This window comes from Platalea leucorodia (genome assembly GCF_965183815.1).
Source record: "Platalea leucorodia genome assembly, chromosome: 8".
In the NCBI taxonomy this organism is placed as follows: Eukaryota; Metazoa; Chordata; class Aves; order Pelecaniformes; family Threskiornithidae; genus Platalea; species Platalea leucorodia.
Window position 1 is genome coordinate 2,858,453 of NC_138830.1, and position 18,483 is coordinate 2,876,935.

The 18,483-nt window shown below is 39.6% G+C and overlaps 1 protein-coding gene across 1 annotated transcript in view; it reads right to left on the reverse strand.

The window, feature by feature from the left end:
* The window catches only part of NAALADL2 (N-acetylated alpha-linked acidic dipeptidase like 2), a gene marked incomplete at both ends in the record, with an annotated part of 378,476 nt that overhangs the window by 65,999 nt on the left and 293,994 nt on the right, over positions 1 to 18,483 (reverse strand). Inside the window, one exon of the mRNA XM_082321017.1 lies at positions 1,501 to 1,596. Within this exon, the coding sequence (XP_082177143.1) occupies positions 1,501 to 1,596 (96 nt within the window). The remainder of the gene's footprint in view (positions 1 to 1,500; positions 1,597 to 18,483) is intronic.

An 18,483-nucleotide genomic window follows, 5' to 3' on the forward strand; every position in this document is an offset into this window, starting at 1 on the left:
TCAATTAAGCTAAGCTAAAGATGACAAAATCACCAGCCGAGGATCTCATTCCACTGCTGCTTATATTATTCATCTTTATAAAAGCATCCTGGGCTACAGTCTGAAAAGCAAAATGGAAATATAGCCGTACCCTAGTGCAATCTTCATCAAGTTTTATCAAAGAAAATTGTAATGCTCAATGAACCGACTGAAAACACTTTGTAACAATTTAAACAGTATCAAATGCTTCAAGTCAACTATCTAATAAATATTTTTCTGTGTTAGTCAACATTATAGAGCAAGTACTAAAATACAGATTATTCAGATTACACATAGCCCATCACACGCTAATTAGCAAATCATAAATTAATTATGCAGTAAACAATCACACACCTACTTCCCTCAGTCTTTAGGAAGAAATTTGGTGAATCTTTTCAGTCACTTCGGCAACAAGGATGGCTTAAAAACCATCAGTGCCATTAAAAGGGCTTCAGAGAAGACTCTTGTCTTCTGATTGTTCCTTTACTGTCAGACTCTGCCAAGCTTCAAAAGAATGTCTAGGAATATGTGCGTCTTTAAAAAAAAAAAAAAAAAAAAAAAAAAAAAAAAGGCAAGCAAACAAACAAGAAAACCCCTAAAACCCCTCAGATCAGTCACTGTCTATTTTGCCAAAGATGCTGATCCGCCTACATGCTAAATCTGCACATTGCTGATCTTTGTGAATTTATTTTTGTTGTTGCCAAAAGAAATGTTTCAACAGCAGCTGCTTTTCCAAAAGAAGTAGCTCCGAATAAACAAAGAAATCTGTTTGTGAGGTCTACATAGCCCTGGTTTATAAGAAATCCAATTATAAGAAGGTACGAATCCATTAAGTTGGACTCATTTGTAGTCATGTCTCTCTGTAGAAACAGAGCTTCCTAGTGGACAAAGTGAAGAGAGGGCACTTCAGAGCAAGGAGTAATTTTGGCTGTAGTAATAAATAACATGGAGGGAGTATTATATTGGAGCGACAAGAGGGGAGTCGGAACACATTAACTTTGGGAGTGTCCCCTCTGGAGAGCACTCGCCAGAACCATGGGATGGCCACCCCTTCCTCCCATGGGAGCACACTGCGACAGCTCGTAAAACCAGGATCTGTGCCTGTGAAGGTGCCCTCTTCACTGACAAAATTAACAGCAACTCGTTATTCCTGCCATCAGTGCCCTGCACTCGTGCCAATAAGTTACTGTGAACCATGCAAAATACAATTGAATCACGTAAAATTAAGCATTTGCATATAAAAGTGTTTTGATCGCAGAAGCTGACAATATCACAGAAAGGGCTATTCCAAAGGTGAATCTCAATGAAAAAAAACTCCACAATGAAAATGAAAAAACTCCAAAATGAAAAAAGCTCCACGGCTTTTAACTACATTCAATGTATTCACAGGAAAAAAATAGATTATCTTTCTGAACTATTAACAAATTCAAATTTGGCCATGTGAAAGAAAGTTTGTGTAAATGAGATCTCCATTTCTGTTACCTTTGCAATGGTCTCGTGCAGGCTGAAGGAGGGATCCAGCTCTTCAGTTTTTGTTGTATGTACAGGAAAAAGGGCTTCGGAGAGAAAGCCAGAATCCTGCCAGAAAGAAATGAGAAGCCTTTTAGGATTCCACATCGACTTCCTCCTTCAAATGCTTATTGGATTTTGTTCAGAGATTGAAAAACCCTTCAAATTGTTCTTAAGTTTTGCCGATTATTAGAACTTATTTCACTGATCTAATTAACTGATTCCAAGTCCCCGAAAGAGGCAAAAAACCCTGAGTCTTATGACTTTATTTCTGGAATGGCAGTTGTCTTTGTAATTACGCTTCCCAAAGCAGCTAAAAATTTTGCCTAGAGGGAGAAAAAATATCCACACAGATTTCATTCTGAGCCAGGCAGCAATCAGACATTTTATTAAATACGTTATGATTTAGTCTTCAGAAGAAAGGTAAACACAATAATCAAAGATATACTTTTATCTTCTGCAACCATCCTACTTTTGTATACAGTAATACCATCTACATAATATGGCGTTTTGGTCAACTCCCTAGAATTATATCCTTTAGGTTGACCTCTCTTTTTAACACCAGGCAATCTTAATATGTTATTTGTACAAGATGTTTTGCCTCTTCTTGTACTGTAAGAAAGCAAGCAGTTAGGTTGCATATTTGCTGTCACAAGGAAACAACAAACTGATACCCAGGTGTGGACTGAAAAAAAGCCAAACAATACAAAACAAAACCCCAAGCCTCAAAGCTGCACAGATGCCTAAAACGAGAATTATTTTAAACCTATGTTCCTCAACCTGGTACGATAACCCAGAAACTACCCAGAAAAGTCGTCTTCCACATCCCTGTAACTCCTGAGACATATATCCTAAAATTATCCTTGATTTTGTGGAGCACCTCTACTTTTGCTCTTTAGGCATGACTGGAATTGTCCTTCTTGGAAAAGCTAGGAACCTCGTGCCCATCTAATCCCCACCTGGTATAAAAATAGGTGTAGAGGTGCACCTTGACGGACTGAGATGCTCGATTTGGTAAGCATACTTTGAATACACACACTGTTCGCCAACAGCAATGAGTTCAGTACAAAAGCACAGAAACTATGGACAAAGTGATTTCGGAGATCAGCAGGAGGATGTGACAGCGCATGAGTACCACGCCATTCTAAAACGTACTAGCGATGAGCAGTTCTTTTAAACATACTCTTCAAAGTGAACTCTGATGCACAAATAACCAGGGATGCATCCACTGCATTTACCTACGTCCTGAAGAGGAGCAAAACTTCATCTCAAGCCCTCTGCCAAACTCTGGTTAGCTCTAGGCAACTAAATTCAGCATCACAATATTTTGTAACTCCTTTTGGAAGGCCCAAATCTTTCCTTGTCCATGAATCTTATTCTGGGTTTTGATATTAATTTTGGATGCAAGTACCTAAATACATGATTGTGTTTAGTTAGAATATCCTATTGTATTTTGTATTTAGTGTGCAATGCACCGTGTGCCACGCAGAGTCGCAGACAGGCTTACCAGAGGGACGGACTGGGGACGGCAGAGGGACTGAAGCCTCTCATTAACGTGCTTCCTTGGAGCATGTCTTTGCATCCGAGTGCTGGGAAATTAGCCTTGTCCCTTGTTTGACAGCCCTGGCAGAATCTCCAGGGAAGTATCCAGTTTCAGATTAAGTTAGGCTAGTCCTAGAACTAACATTTTGCACATGTCTTTTAATGCCACTGTTTTTTTTCTGGAAAGGGAGAGTAATAAGAATATAAGAAAATGTATCCATTAAGAAAGGTTAAGCAGAGGAGTGTGACCCATGAAATGAATATATTTTGCCAGATTCATAATCATAACATTTTATATATGCTAGTTCTGGAGCTTTACGTAGGACCCAGTCAGAGAGTTCCCCAATTCTGAGTGCAATTTTTATGTTCTATGATTTTACATATAATATAGTACTAGCAGCAATAAGAAGCTGACAATATCCCTGGCTCAGAAATGCCTAAATCATCATGAGATTATACTACGATTACATCTCTATGAAAATAATTTTGAAAAATTAGATGTCTGGAGTCTTTTCACATTGAATTTCAAATAAAATTCACAGAAGCCCACGGTCCCGTATTTAAGATGAATAATTTTTCTGGTTTAGTTCATTTCCCAGACTGTGAGGCAATATCGACAGTGTTCTGGAAGCATGTCCTTTCCAAGTACCAGCTTCCCATATCTACTAGACTAATATTTCTTCAGTTTCCTCCTCTTGATATATACTGATCATCAACAGCTTCTGTCCTCGTACTCCAAAAAAGACTCATACTCTGTACTCACAAGAAGTGAAGCCCCTGTTTAGGGGCATTAAACCTGGTAATGATCTCCAACGCATTCTGCAACAGCCTTAAAGTCACCTGCATTCAGCGATCGCATGCTGAGCAGTGGCCAAATAAAGCTTTGGTTAAAAATATATTAAAACTGATCTGAGCTTTAACAGGACTGATTTGTAAGGCTGGCACTCCACTACCCTTTCACTTGCTAAAAACACTCGGGAGGGTTTATTGTTTTAAACATCACGAAGTGAGCAAACCAGAGAGAGAAACAATTGAGATGCTTTGTTCTGGCTTGTACAACCTCTTCTTACGTGACTGAGCTTTGCTCTTTTGCATGCTGGGTTCTAAGCCATACAAAGACTGAAGAAAAACAGTACTTTAGCTAAAAGAGCTGTTAACTTCAATTCAAACAAAAGAAGTTAAAAAGAAGCAGAGAAAAAACCCTACCCTCTTCCTGGAAACAAACAATGGGAAGTATCTTACTCATGTACCCCTGGGGGATAAAATGGTGGCATCTGATATACGCCTGCTGAATCGGGATTATGTTTGCACTACGGAACGCAGTCCATCGCAGGGATGCAAGAGCCCGTTCTCAGTTGGGCACAGCACTGCCAGCTCTCTTCCCGACCAAGCCTGGGACACAAATGCATTACAGTCGCATCGGTGATGTGATATGCCAGTAGGCTCTGCTCAAAACTACTCAACTTAGGCGCAGTTCCCTACAGATGCTCAATCCACCTCCCGAGCTGGTACATTCACAGCTAAATTAAGCTGCTTTGAACAGTGTGACGTGTCTCATAGACATGTTCAAGAAAACTCACTGAAAGGTATGTCTCAAAAAGGTACGTTACATTGCTGCTACGTTTGCTTGTTAATTTTGGCTACAAATGAATGCCTCCATGATCCATATTCTATCAGTATTTCCAGACATTTCTAGATTATTTCTGGTAGTAAGCTCCCACCACTTTCTCTAAAAAGAAAAAAAGAAAAATTAGCACCGACTCATACAAATTCTTGTGTTCAGTGATGCATCTGTGTGTTGTATAATTTGTCACAGAAGTATCAGAATAATAAATGAAGTCATTCTTCCTTTCAGAAAGCTATTTTTTTTTTTTTTTTTTAGATATCAGGGAGAAGATGCACAAAATCATTTATTATAAAGATAAAATACATACTTCAAGATTAATTCATAACACCTATTCATCTTTGTTTTAAGTTTGCGCACTAGTTTACAGAGCCATATCATTTGACTGGGGGGAGGTTGAGGAACTCTGTCATTCTGCTACCGTGGTGCTAACGCTGTTCATCATCATTCACATAATTGCAATCAATAACTTAAAAAGAATTACATTATTTATAGTCATTCTTGAGTACCTTACTCAGAGTCAGTGGAGGGAATGATTACTGAACTGGATTTGCTACACAAGATCAGATTATCGTGCCATCTAGATAAATATTCTTTCTCTGGAATCCAAAACTTGATGGATCAGATGCCTGTACAGCAGGGAAACATCACTTCAATGGCTTTTATCCCACCCTACTCCAGACACACACCCGCAGAGCACAGGTTAGCATTCCAGTTGTCCTACGTTCATCTCGCACTCAATGGTGAGAGACAGAAACGCTGAAAGTACACGTTCATACCCGCTCTCTTAATTTGTCTGCCTTCACGGAGCAGAAGGTCTTGCTCCTCTTGCACAACTTAAATGGAAAGAAATACTTGGTTGTCAGTGTTTGAATGACACAAGTGAGTGGGGTGTCACTGAACCCCAAGTCAGAGCTCTGCTGTGTGTCAGTCCTGGTATATTCCTGGAGGCAAACACCTGAAAAGACAAACTATTTTTCTTTAAAACTAGGTTTTATGAGAACAGAATCCAGGACAGCAGCCTTTAGAAAAAAGCAAAAGTACAAGAAAATAAAAACGACTTTCTAAATAACTTTCACCTGTTGCTCCGTTGCACAAGGAGTCAGTATCTTCAGGTTCTTCCTCAGCCCAGCACCCCTTCAGTGACTTTCCACTTTGCAACAAACTGAGCACTGCCCCTGCTAGGATCCCCAAGAAAAGAGGGGTTTCTTTGCTACCCCTCTTGTGGTCAGACTACGCATACGCTCCCTGCTCTTCTCATCAGGCCCTTCTGTATTGAAAGGCTTGGGGTTTTTTTTTTTGATTTTTATAACTGTCCCCCTCTCACACCAGCCCAGTTGCTCTCTCTTTTCTTTGCCACATCTATGCTCTGGAAAATTCTCCCAGATTAGTACGTTCCTTCTCTGAAAGCCACGGAGCCACCGTCCCTCCTTCCAGAGGCTTCCAACCTCGTGGAGACCGCAGCAGCTGGTGAACAGGCAGCCTTTGCTACTGCCTCAGCTGCTGCGTTTGAAAGGAACACAACATAAGCAGGCAACCATCAGCAAACAAATCAAAACACATTTTGTCCTCACAAGTGGCAAGTCATTTTGCCCATGATGGAATCAAGACCCCGCTTGCTAAGATCCTGAAAAGGAGTCATACAGAATCAGTGCTTTAAGCAGGCTTGAGTATTTTTGCACGATTAAGCTTTCTGCCCAGAAAACAAAGCCCTTCCCATGGAGTGCACATGAAATAAAATGAATGACTACAATTTTATATATTTGTATATATTTATAGATAACTTTTATTATTCTGTATGTGTGCACAGACAGATAATACTTGCAAATAGTTAATCCAAGATTACTATCTCAAATAACGTGCTGACATCTGAAACATCTTGCTCTGCACTTAGAAAGGGAACTGTTTAAAACAGTTCTTGTTCCTTGGTTTTTTCATAAAAGACACCTCCAGAAAGAACTACTGGAAAGGCAAACACGTTCTGTTTCTCTTGCCTTTTATTGTCTTTCAAGCACTATGCTCATCAGAGAAAGCTGCATGAACTTCCCAAGTAACAGAAGCCCACTCTTTATCCCAGGGAGCACATGGCGGAGATACGAGTCTGGATGATGTTTCAAGAGCACCTCTCAGCATTTAACAGCAAGAGCAACACTTCCCAACAGCTAGAAACTGAATCAGACTCCTCATTTATTCTTTCAGCAAGCTCACAATAACAAGCGAGTGTTGGTTACTTTTTTTAACAGCACTTTGCTAAGCAAATTTCTAGTAAATACACGCTAAGAAAAAGACATGCTACTCCAAAGAGCACTAAAGCCAACTCTATTACTCCTTTATGTTTTTCACCCACAGCAGGAGCTGCAGCTACAGTTGCTGTCCTCGTACTCTCCCACACTCCCTTCCTAAACAAACCCCCCTGCCCTGGCTGCTAGGCGGGCACTAGTGCCACCCTCACTGCGCAACGGGCAGAGTGCTCGGCGGCCTGTGCAGCTGAACGCTCGCAAGATGATACCAAGTTACGGAAAAACTTTCTCAAGGTCAGACCACTGTGAGACACCCTAAAATTTAGGAGGCCCAACTTCCAGTCATGCCTTTGAAAATTTTCTCCCTGCTGTTTATTGCCTTGGGTAAATTGTTCTTTAGGTACATCGCTATCCCAATGGATTAAGAGCATTTGCTCTTCTGATACGAAGGTGTGTTTTTATCATACAGTCTGTACAATCTAGGAAGGACCATGCCAATAATCCTTGAACACCCAGTGCAATGGTGTGTTTTCTCTGCGAGCTCGTCAGAAGGGAAACGAACAAACCTAAGGGGTATTCGGAAACGGGCTTCCACAACCTCCCGTTGTCTCATCTTCCTCTCGGAACGATCAGTTAACCTGACCTTTTCAATACTCATTTAATGAAGCATTCTGTGAAATCAGAAAGACATTGATGTTCCACTTTTCAAATAATGGGTCACTTCTGATTAAACTTCGATTGAACATTCAACTTTCAATCTTAAAACAAATTGCCTCCTTTTATTTTTAATTTGAACCCAATTTCCTGCTGCCCTCGGGTCTCGTGACAGTAATTAACTGATTTATGAATCGATTACATGGGGATCGAAAATGCAGGAAAAAAAACCCTTAAAACCCCAAACCTGGCTTACTCTTGCTTATTTATGATGGACACTTGCACTAAAATTCATTTCTGATTTACTAGACTCATTTTTCTAACTTATCCTTCCTCAACTAATTAAGCGAACAGAACGCTTCACCTTCTAAAGGTACTAAATTTGCCATCCCTTGCGTACCGTCTCATAGCATACCCTCAATTTATATGCCAACTTTCAACTAATGCATTTTAAATCATGAATAAAATCCCACAGCGCTTCTGGTGATTTCATGTAAAATAGAGTAAATACCAAGACATACTTTAGAGATCTATTTTGCTATCATTAAAATAAACCCAATAAATCAAATTTTACCACACACTGTCTTAGAACTGGCAATAGCTCTGTGGTACATACAACAAACAATGTTCTACACCAGGTGAGGACAACGCTGCGTCCACAACAGAGAGTCCCGTTTTCTTGACTATTACTTTAGAAACAGTTAAATTACCAGTTTGGAAACTCAAATTATAGAACTAATAATTCCTCACTATGCTCTCATTCCATACCTGAATAGATGTTTCTTGCCTGCTGAATATTCCCCAGCACTTCTAAGAAAACATCCCTCTGACCTTAACCTATATCCATAGGTACATATAACACACAAATACCTCCAGAATGGGTTTTTTTGTTTGGTTGGTTTTTTTGTTTGTTTGTTTTGAAAGTAACATGCAGGGGAGGTTTCTCCCCTCAGCAGTAATGCTCAAGCTGGAAAAACACAGTCTTTAGACTAAAGTTCTTTAATCAGTTTGACTTCACCCTTGTTAATATTTGTCTGTATTGTCCATGTTTGCGCCAGCTTTGCCCTTCAGCACTTCACAATATTTGTGTCACCAATTTTGTACTGCACAGAAGTAAAAGACTCTTAGGGAGGTACAACAGCGAGCAAGCAGCAAGAGCAAAAATCCTACTGAAATTTGCACAGGTAGGCCAAACAGTATAAACATGCTAATCTAACACCGCTAAAGTCTGCAAAGCAAATACACAAAAGAAGGACGAAAGCCAAGAGAAAGCTGTTTATTTTCTTCACATAGACCAAAGAATAACGTCTAGCAGAGGAGAATTTAGGGGTATAAAGCTTCTGCTGCATCAGGACTGAGAATATAATCTGTTACCTGTCCACATCTCTCTCCATCTCGATATGCTGTGTCTGTTTTGTGAGCTATTAACCTGTTTCACTCCTTCTGCCTTTTTGTAATACAACAGCACGAAGAGCAGAATTGCAGCGACCTGAGGGACACAGGCAAACATGCGGTGTCTGGTCACTAAACCACGAAGCAAGTACTCAGTGCTCACCTTCAGCATCAACATGGGAACCGAGTTCAGTTGGGAGCTTGAATTCACCTGCAGAGCACACACTATAAAGTTACGCTAGCGCCCAAAACTATTACCCAGAAATCCAGAGGCTTACAACTGCATGAGGACCTGTCTGCATCTGTATTCAACACCATTGCCAAAAATTTGTCATAGCATGAAGGACAAAGCCCCGTCAGAAGAAAAGATAAAGAGAGAGCAGTGAGAAGAACAAAAATACCTCTGAAATCTGCACTGCAAGGCTCTCACTAATTCCTTCTTCCATTTTACCCTAAGTCAAGCAATTGGCACATGGTGTCTTGGCAGCAAATACACAATTGTATTCCTGTGTGAAACGGGTGTTTCACCTCAGCTAGGCTAAAAGACCATCTCTTCTCCATTTTCCTTTTTTGTCCTGACAGGGTGTAAGAGATTGAACCACAGGTTTGACTGGAAGAAGGATCAAAAAAAGAGTAATGGAAAAGGGTATCTCAGACTAAAATATGGCTTATCATCAGCTATCCAGAACACTTTTAGTTTGAGAGGGTGCTGCAGACTGAAGGAGATTTTTAAATAGATTTACTGAAAAAGTGGCTTATCTAGCAGAGAACATACCAAAGCCAAAGTGCACTTCTCTAATGTGTGGGTGAATCAATGGAATAATACCAGGCCTTAATGTATGGCCTATAGGATTTCTCACTAATAAAGGCCCTTAAAGCTGCAAATATATCGCAGAAGAGAGTGCATGCCTCTCCATCTCGCTAGCAGGCTGACTCTTCCCTTTCTAGCAAATGCTCTCGATATCTAATTAAACATTCCCCCCAAAAATCCACAAAGGATTACAAAGCAATATTGAAGTTGGTTTTCACTGGTTATTACTTAAATGAAACTAAAGACATAAAATATGTATGCTTTTAAATTATTTTTAGAAAGCAAAGCATTGCAGTTGCCACAGCCTAACGTGTGTCAAAAACCTCCTTCAAAGTCAGAATGACCCCAAATCGTGAAAACGGACATGGTAGAAGCAGCTTCTGACAAGAGGCTTTTCTTTGGTGTTTTTACCATTTCAGTTCACTGAAGAACTTTCAGAAAAGAAACAAAACCAAATCTATTTTCTGTTTTAACGTTCTGGTAAAGATGCACGCTGACCTTGTGCTGTCACCAGATGCTGGACAAAATAAGCAAGGGCTGCCAAAGCAGACTACACAGAAAACAGAAGAGGCAGAATTGGAATCAATGCCGCACAATTTATTTTATTATTCAACTCAACTGTAGCCAGAAAAACTCAAGCCAACAGTCATCAGGCAGGAAAAGAATATAAGCACTTTTCTCTCATCTCTTTTAATTTAATGTTTTCTCCCTTGCATTAGCAACTGAATTGAAATAATCACTGTAAAGCTATAAATTCACAGACCACAGCACAAAGAAAGCAACTTTTAAGATATCAGGATACTTGCATAGCTTTATTCCTCTCTAGAGTTTTCCCTGGATGCTTTTTAAACTGAAGACAGAATGAGCAGTTTAAGGAGGAGGAAGCAGCCCAAGCCAGAAATCTGGAACCTCAGAGGATCTTCCCAAAGCTGCAGGAGGTCAGAGACAGGAGGCTCAGTTCAGGTTCACTACATGTGACACCTCTTCTTGGATGTGTGGTGTGAAGGATGCAAGAACACCATGTACCGTTTTATGATCAATTGTGAACATTCAAATTATGCGGAAAACGTGCAGTGCCAGCAAGATCATCCTAACAATGTTCTGCTATACGCCATGAATCCCAGTGAGAACGTCTTTCATAATCACAAATATTATAAAGCACAATGCTTTTATTTCCTGATTCGATGCTTCCTACTTCTAGTTTTTATTTTTAGTGCTTTAAAAAACTATTTAAGTTACCATGCTGAATGAATAAATCTGATTTTATCCACTGGACAGATAGTGTGTAGGTGGGAGGCTCACCATTTTGCAGTAAGAATCAGAATTGGCTTTTGCTAACAACAACAATAAATAATGTCCTCAAAGACAATATTTATTTATCAAAAGCCTTATTAAACAGTTCTTTAATAGCCATGATAAGATGCATCGAGCATTGCAAATTTTATTTGAGAGAATGTATCATTGACTCAAATCACAGCTGTTTGATAGTCCAGTGATCTTGATATTTTTTTCAAAGTATTAAGACAAAGCTGAGTGCCACACTACTAACATCCGCAGACACAAAACGAGTTCTGATACTTTTTCCAGATACTCTGCCAGAAGATTTTCAGCTCGTCTCCTGAATTTAGCCACTCAGAACAGCAATGGTAAAACGTTATCTTGAAGGGAACATGCCATTTACGTCTCCAGGGAGGACAGACAATTCAGTGCCTTCTACCCTTAGATAATACATGTTTTCAGTAACTAGATGCTTCAGTAGGCTATCAAACAGAAGCAATAATTGGTGGCTAAGCAAATTTCTCGTGTGTTTTCCCATATCCCATTGACCTTGTTAACTTCCAGGCTGCCTTTCTTCCATTGACTTTCAACAGCCCTCAGTCAACTCCAAGAAAATGAAGAGCTTATGAGAGTATCTGCAAGGACAGAGTTTACAGAAACAACACGTATTCATGCAGTGTGAATGCTAAAGAAGCCGTGCGCTTCTGTTACTGTATGGCAGGTTTATGAAAAGAATTTGCCCCTCCTGGATGCACCGTGGAATGTTTGGGGCATCAAAGCACTAGGATTTGCGAGACCAAGCAGATTCTTTTGGAGCAAAGTAATGTATCCAACTGATGAGAACGTCATCAGTTTCACTAACACTGGTAGAATAACAAAGATGCTCTTCCATGAAATTAAGTAGCTAAATATTCATATTATTCAATAAAACAACTCAAGCAATCAATTGAACATCAAATGTATTTTGTCTTGTAAAACACTGAGTCATTAACCTTAACAATTTCAGCATGCTCTCACTACCAAATTCAACTAAATTAGCATCCAAGCAAACAGATGGACTAATGTATTAATGTATTACTGGTGAGTACTACACTGAGTAACCCCTGAATGTACTGAGAAATTAAAAAGCACTAAAAGAGAAAACATGTTGGTCAGAAGAAATATGGTATGAATAAACAAAAGCATAGCTATTATAAAGACAGTATAGCCCATGAGTGAGAAAGGCAAGACACACAAGCAGGTGTGGTTTGGACCTACCTTCACAAGTAGTCCCAAGACAATCTACTGGGGACTCTTCCAACTATATTTTGTTACACACTGGCAGTTCATCACTTGTCCATGAACAAAAATGAAACCTCTCTCTCCACTTTGACACATCTAACTCCCATTGCTACACTTTGTGGACCATGAAGTTCTACTACAAAGTTCATAAAATCTCCCAACAGCAAATGCAACAGCACCAAACCCTCCAGAGACAGGCTAGAAAAAGGAAATCCTGGGCTCCAAGCAACCTGCCAGACTGAGGCTGATACACATCTGCTCCTTCGCAAAGAACTTCTGGTATTCTAAGCACACTAGTACTTTGATTCTGTCATACCTGCATGAAACATCTCCCGTAACTCCCCATGGGCAGCTACCAGCTGTGCATTTCCCTAAAACATTTAACATATGCCAGGGAGAAAGGGGAGGAGGAGTAAAACAGGGAAGGAGGGGAGCCATGCAGAGTCGTATTTTTAGATAGAAAAGCTACCAAATTGCAGATCTTCACACCACCACACTGCTGTTACGCAAACTCCCTATTTGCCTAGGCACAGAAGGGGAAATATGGCTTCTGTTTAGGGTAGGAATCTCCCTGGAGTATCAGGGTGAAACAACTGGCACTAATTATCTTCTAAGGACATTCACGCATATGCCACAGGCCTGGAAGTTCTGTTTTGAGCAGCTAAGGCTGAAGTAGGTACACCATGTCTTCGTGTACGGTCTACCCTAATCCTTCAAAGAAAATGATGCCATAATGCTTCTAATTGAAGTTCTTGATAAATATACGTGGATCTGATAAATAAATTGGTACTGGGTGACACTTAATCCAGGAAGACATAAATAATAACAGAAGAAAAACAGCATAAAATTTACGAGAAGAGCCTGGTCAGCTGTAGATCATCCAAGCAGTCAGTCAGAAACCTCAAGACAGTACCTAACTCTCTCCTCTCTGGAAAGGGACTGGAGGACATACCAGAAGTAAAGGAGAAAATGATCTGCACATGGAGTAACAGTGAGATTAATGATGTGATGCAAAATGTTGAGATAACTGCATTAGGAATGTAGAGATCTGAAACTTCAGAACATAAAAACTGATTGACTTTGAGCACTGTAACTGTTTGACCAGTGAACTACATTAGTGATACAAAAATGGCTCTCCATAAAAGATATCATAGGTCAGACAACTCGTGCTTGCTTTAGATATACGGACACAGGTACAAGGCTGAGTTTGTGTTCTGCTTTACCCAGAATTTGCTGACAAAACTACACCACAGACTTTGCTGCCTTCCACCTTGATTATATACATATATATATATATAAGCACATACATATAAAAATCAAGTGTGTGTTTATATATGTATAATCTATATAAATAATCCTTGACAAGAACTTTGCCAAGAGAGAACGTAAGAGACCATTGGTCAGAAGTTTACGGTGACAGTTATCGGAGTTTCTTCACCATACGTCCAGCCGCCTCACCTTACAATACCTGCTACGTTCCTAGGTAAGGTGCAGCTCAGACTTTGTAGCTAGAAGACAGAGGTTGTGTCTGTCACTGGGGATGACCTGCCCTTCTCCAGTTTGCAAATTGTTTACTGGTTGTTTTCAGCTTTGCTGACATACATAGTCCATTCTGTATCAGAGACAGAAAGACAGAGAACTGCTCTTTCAAAGAAACAGCAGCTTTTAATAAATTCTGGCAGCCAGCAAAATGGTAATAGCTCACTGGTAGGCAGAAATTAACTTTACTTTCATTGCTTGTTTTGTGAAATCTAAGAAACAGTGTGCTGGAGGTTATAATGGTAATGGACGCAGCTATTCATGTGGCAATAGAGCCAGTGGCCATCAACTACACTACAAAATTACCTATGCTGTGACGACTGATAAGGCAGTTGTAAATTTGAAAATAAAAAACGCTCCAAATGCTTCCTACAAGTTCCACTTAAATTCAATTAAACCTCTCACAGAGGCTAATTACTTAGACACATTCACTGAACTAAAATTAAATAAGACAAACATCATGTCAAGGTCATAACTGGAACCAGCTCAGTACGTCAGTGACTCAATAATGGTAGGAATCAGAATCTCCCAGTCATCAGTGGGACAAAGACATTCGTGGTAAGGTCCCAGTGTGGCCAGTCTGGCTGACTGGATAGAGTCCTGACCCTTTACACACGGCCAACACCCAGAACTTCCCCACGCCACCCTGATTTCTATAGATTTGTACCATCAGTTCTAAACTTTACCTTGACACAAAAAACCCTCAAGAAATGAAACAGCAGCTGAAGGTCCCCGTAACACAGGATTCAAATGGTGCTCCTCGTCACGGACACCAGAACCCCACGCCTTGCAGACGTTCAGTACTGTTCCCACACAGGCAGAAGTTGGTATAAGCACCAGTTTCCCAGTCACTTTCAAAAAGGCACAAGCCAGAGGCACCGAAGAGCACTCCCTCCTGCCTAAGCCCTCCCTCGCCACTAACACAAGCACACGAAAGAGATAAAAGCAGCATGCAACACGGGAGTTATTTTTCAGTAAACTAGACCCTAAGTTCTCTCCATCAAGGACAGCTCCTCTGTTTCTTTTCTCATAACAAAGAAAACTTGGAAAGCTTTTGATTTCTTTTGAAAGAAGTGCATGATGTGTCAGCCGAAGCATGTAAATACTGAAAACAAGAAACTGCAGCAAGTTTCCCCAAAGAGAGATATAAAAAAAGGAAGAAAAGAGGGCAGGACGGGGGGAAGGGAGGAAGCAGAGGCAGACGGTAGAAACAACTGAGAAGCCACGTTCATTGAAGAGTTAAGATTTAGTGGCCTCTGTTTTACACCAGTGTGGGCGAAAATCACTTTTAAGGGCTCTAATGAAAGTTGAAAGTTACCTTCAAAAAGTTATGCATATTTCAACAGAAATAAAAATCATTATGCATTCTCTCTAAAGAGGATACAATCTCAAACTGTCAAAATTCTAAACTCTTCTACATATATTACATACAAATGCCTTCTATAAAGAAACCTCTTTTCATTTTTCTTCTAAATTAGCTTAGTGGTCCATGGTATTACACTATCTTGGTCTAGCCTGTGAATAATGTGACAGGTAATTTTTATACTTCTTGCCTGTACTTAAGTTTGAGTGAAGATACGGAAAACAACTTTTATGGTCTAGGTGTAAAAGTAAATGTTCTGTAAGCCCTGCATACCCAAACTTGGACAGCTACCATAAAATATTTCACGCTAAATATGTGTCCATCAATAAATAACAAAAAAAGAGGGTAGGTTTTTTTTTTTTAATAATGTGCAGTAACTTGTTTTTTCTCAAAACAAAATGAAAATGCTAACATTGATGTAACCTACCATGTTATCACAGAAGGGATTTAAGATCAGATTATCAGATAGGACTCATTATGTAACAGGATGCGCTGCAAAGGGTAATATGCAGATAACATAGGAAATCACCTAGTTATAATTTAAAAAATCGTCTTCCTCATGAAACTGTCGACTGCAGTGACATGAAATGGATAGAAACAGTCTATTTCCACCTTGAAAAAAAGCTCAAAATACTCCTGTACCAGCTTAAGTTTGCAAGTGATCGGAACGGCTTCAAAATGCTGAACAGTTTAATGTTGTTTGATTTACAATACTGAGGAAACAATCAAATCTCTAACTGAAACCACGGCAAATCCAGATTATATTTTCTCTTGTACTCAAACATTAGGCAGCCACAGCAAGTCTATTTTTCTCAGTCTCCGTGATTCACTTATGTTCCAGTACTTCAGCACCAATGCTATCAACTGTGCTGAGAAAGACATAATCAAAGTGAATTAACTTGCAGCTACGGGGTTGGTTCTTTTCTCTTTAGTGAATCAGTCCACTACTATATTTCCAAATAGAGATCTTTTAAAAACTGCTTTCCTCTGTTCCCTTTCATGAAGGAAAAAAGGCAAGTGTGGCCATCAGATTAAAATGTTGAATCCAGCAGAGCAAGCTTCATTTTTAAGGTGCTCCGCCAAGAAGAGGGAAAATGATACGGGATGATGTTCATATACAAAGGAAAACAAGGCAAAGCTTAAAGAAATAAGGGAGAGAAATAAGAGAAACAGGAGGATGTTAAAAGAGGAGGTATGGATAAATGTCTGAAGTTCTGAGTCTCTCCGACAGGTAAAACTATGACTCGAGACAGGAAACACCACCAACTTTTCCAGACTATGCTGTTGGTCCTGGTGTTATATTTTTATGTAATAAAAGCAGTGTAAAAATGAAATGAATGACTTATGCCAAGCAACTTTCTGAAGAAGGCTGGAGACACCCTTGATGCCCCACTGAAAAAGCTGTTTTATATTTTAAGACGTACGTGTGGTACATTTTAAGACATAAAATTAACATTAATCCCTTTTAAGTAAATCAGCAGAAAGCTCTTTGAAAGAGCGAGCCCACTCAGCAGTTACACCACTATGGAAGACTCACGTATCCTCTCTCCATATACCCTAAGTGCTGACACACCGATTCTTGGCATAGCAGAATCTGTCTTCTCCTTTCCATGTTTGATGAGGCCACTACAGAAGCAGGATTAGAAAATAGCCCTGAAGTTTGCCTCGGAGTTTCAGTGATCCTGTGGAATCTGCCTCTCCTCCTCCGCAAACACTACCCTACTTGAGCACACCGGTACACAACAACTGGTACCATAAGCACGCGGAAGCAGCCCTCATCAAAATACATCCCGGCACATTTAGCCCTTCGCAGTATATACTGCCTGAAATCATTATCTCTATAACCAACAGCTGTGTAAACAGCTTACATTTTAAATGACATCTTTTCCGTAACAGTGGATGTTTCTATTGCAGCTGAAAAGTAACAGGGGAAAAAACCCCTCAGATCCCCAAGAGATTTATTTTACTCTGCCTCTGTAGTGGAGGTAATCTACACTGCTGAGTAAAGCTACAATTCCAGTATTAGCTTACCATGATGGTTTTTATATTTCAAATAACTTTTTGAAAAGTTCATAGATATAATTCCAAAACTGTACCAAAAGTTGAAACTTTCACACATTTTAATAAAATGATTCCACTTGAATACCTTGCTCTTCTAGCATCCTTCTCATGTTTATGCTCCAAGCCTTTCATCAAGTAGCAGCATTGTTCCATTACACAAATGTGTGAAAAATATAGTAAGGAAAGGCAAAAGCTGAACAGGGAAAAGAACCTAAACTTTTCGAGTGCAGTGGTCTGACCAGAAGTACCAACTGTCTCTCAGAAACGTCACTTTGATTATGAAAGGTGCTCTACAGATTTGGATTAAACGCGCCTCATAGTACCACTGCTAAACCCTGTTCTACAGCAACAGCGAAATTAAGTATTTTTATTAAATAAGTAAAAAAGTAAGTTTGCTTTGGTTCTCTGAACATGAAATAATTTCCAATCAAGTTTGAGAGGTATTAATCACTCACAAATTCAATTGACATTACTTAGAATTGTGGGACCTCAGCATATTTAATGGCTGAACCCCCTCAGCACGGTCAGCTAGAACATGTGTCAAACAAAATTTTGAAAGATTTTAGTTTCAAGTGACTTTGATTATAAAGAGTCAAACCTAGGAATCTGAGCAACACGTTCTCTGCCTCCATACAGGCTTTCCACCCATTGCCTCAAAACCACATCGATTGTATCCACTTTCGGAAATAAATCGTTCTATCGTCACAAATCAACTTCCCAAATTGGGTTAAACAGGATAACCCAGAGTATTCTGGATCCATGCATCTTTTCCACTCATGTCTCCAGTTATAGGAAATTTCATATTAGTTAACAAGTAAGCGTTCACTGTGACTAAAACCACTTTCTGTTAACACAGCCACAGATTTGAATAATGAGCCTTTTATTGCTGTAAAGGTTAAGTTTCAATAAATTTTAACACTTTTTTTTTGTATTTTGTAGAGGTCATTCACAAGAGCAGAGTTGAGTCTACACGGAATGTTACCTCATATGGAAGAACAGAGTTATCAGTCACACAACTGAAGTAAATCATTTAATACTAGAATTTCCATTAACGTGCAAATTTCAAAAGATGCCAAAAAGCAACAGAGAAGGATAAAAAAAGATGCGTAAGGAAAGAGAAACAAGGTAATCTATTAAGTGATAAAGCAGCATTTTCTATTCAGAAAGAAGA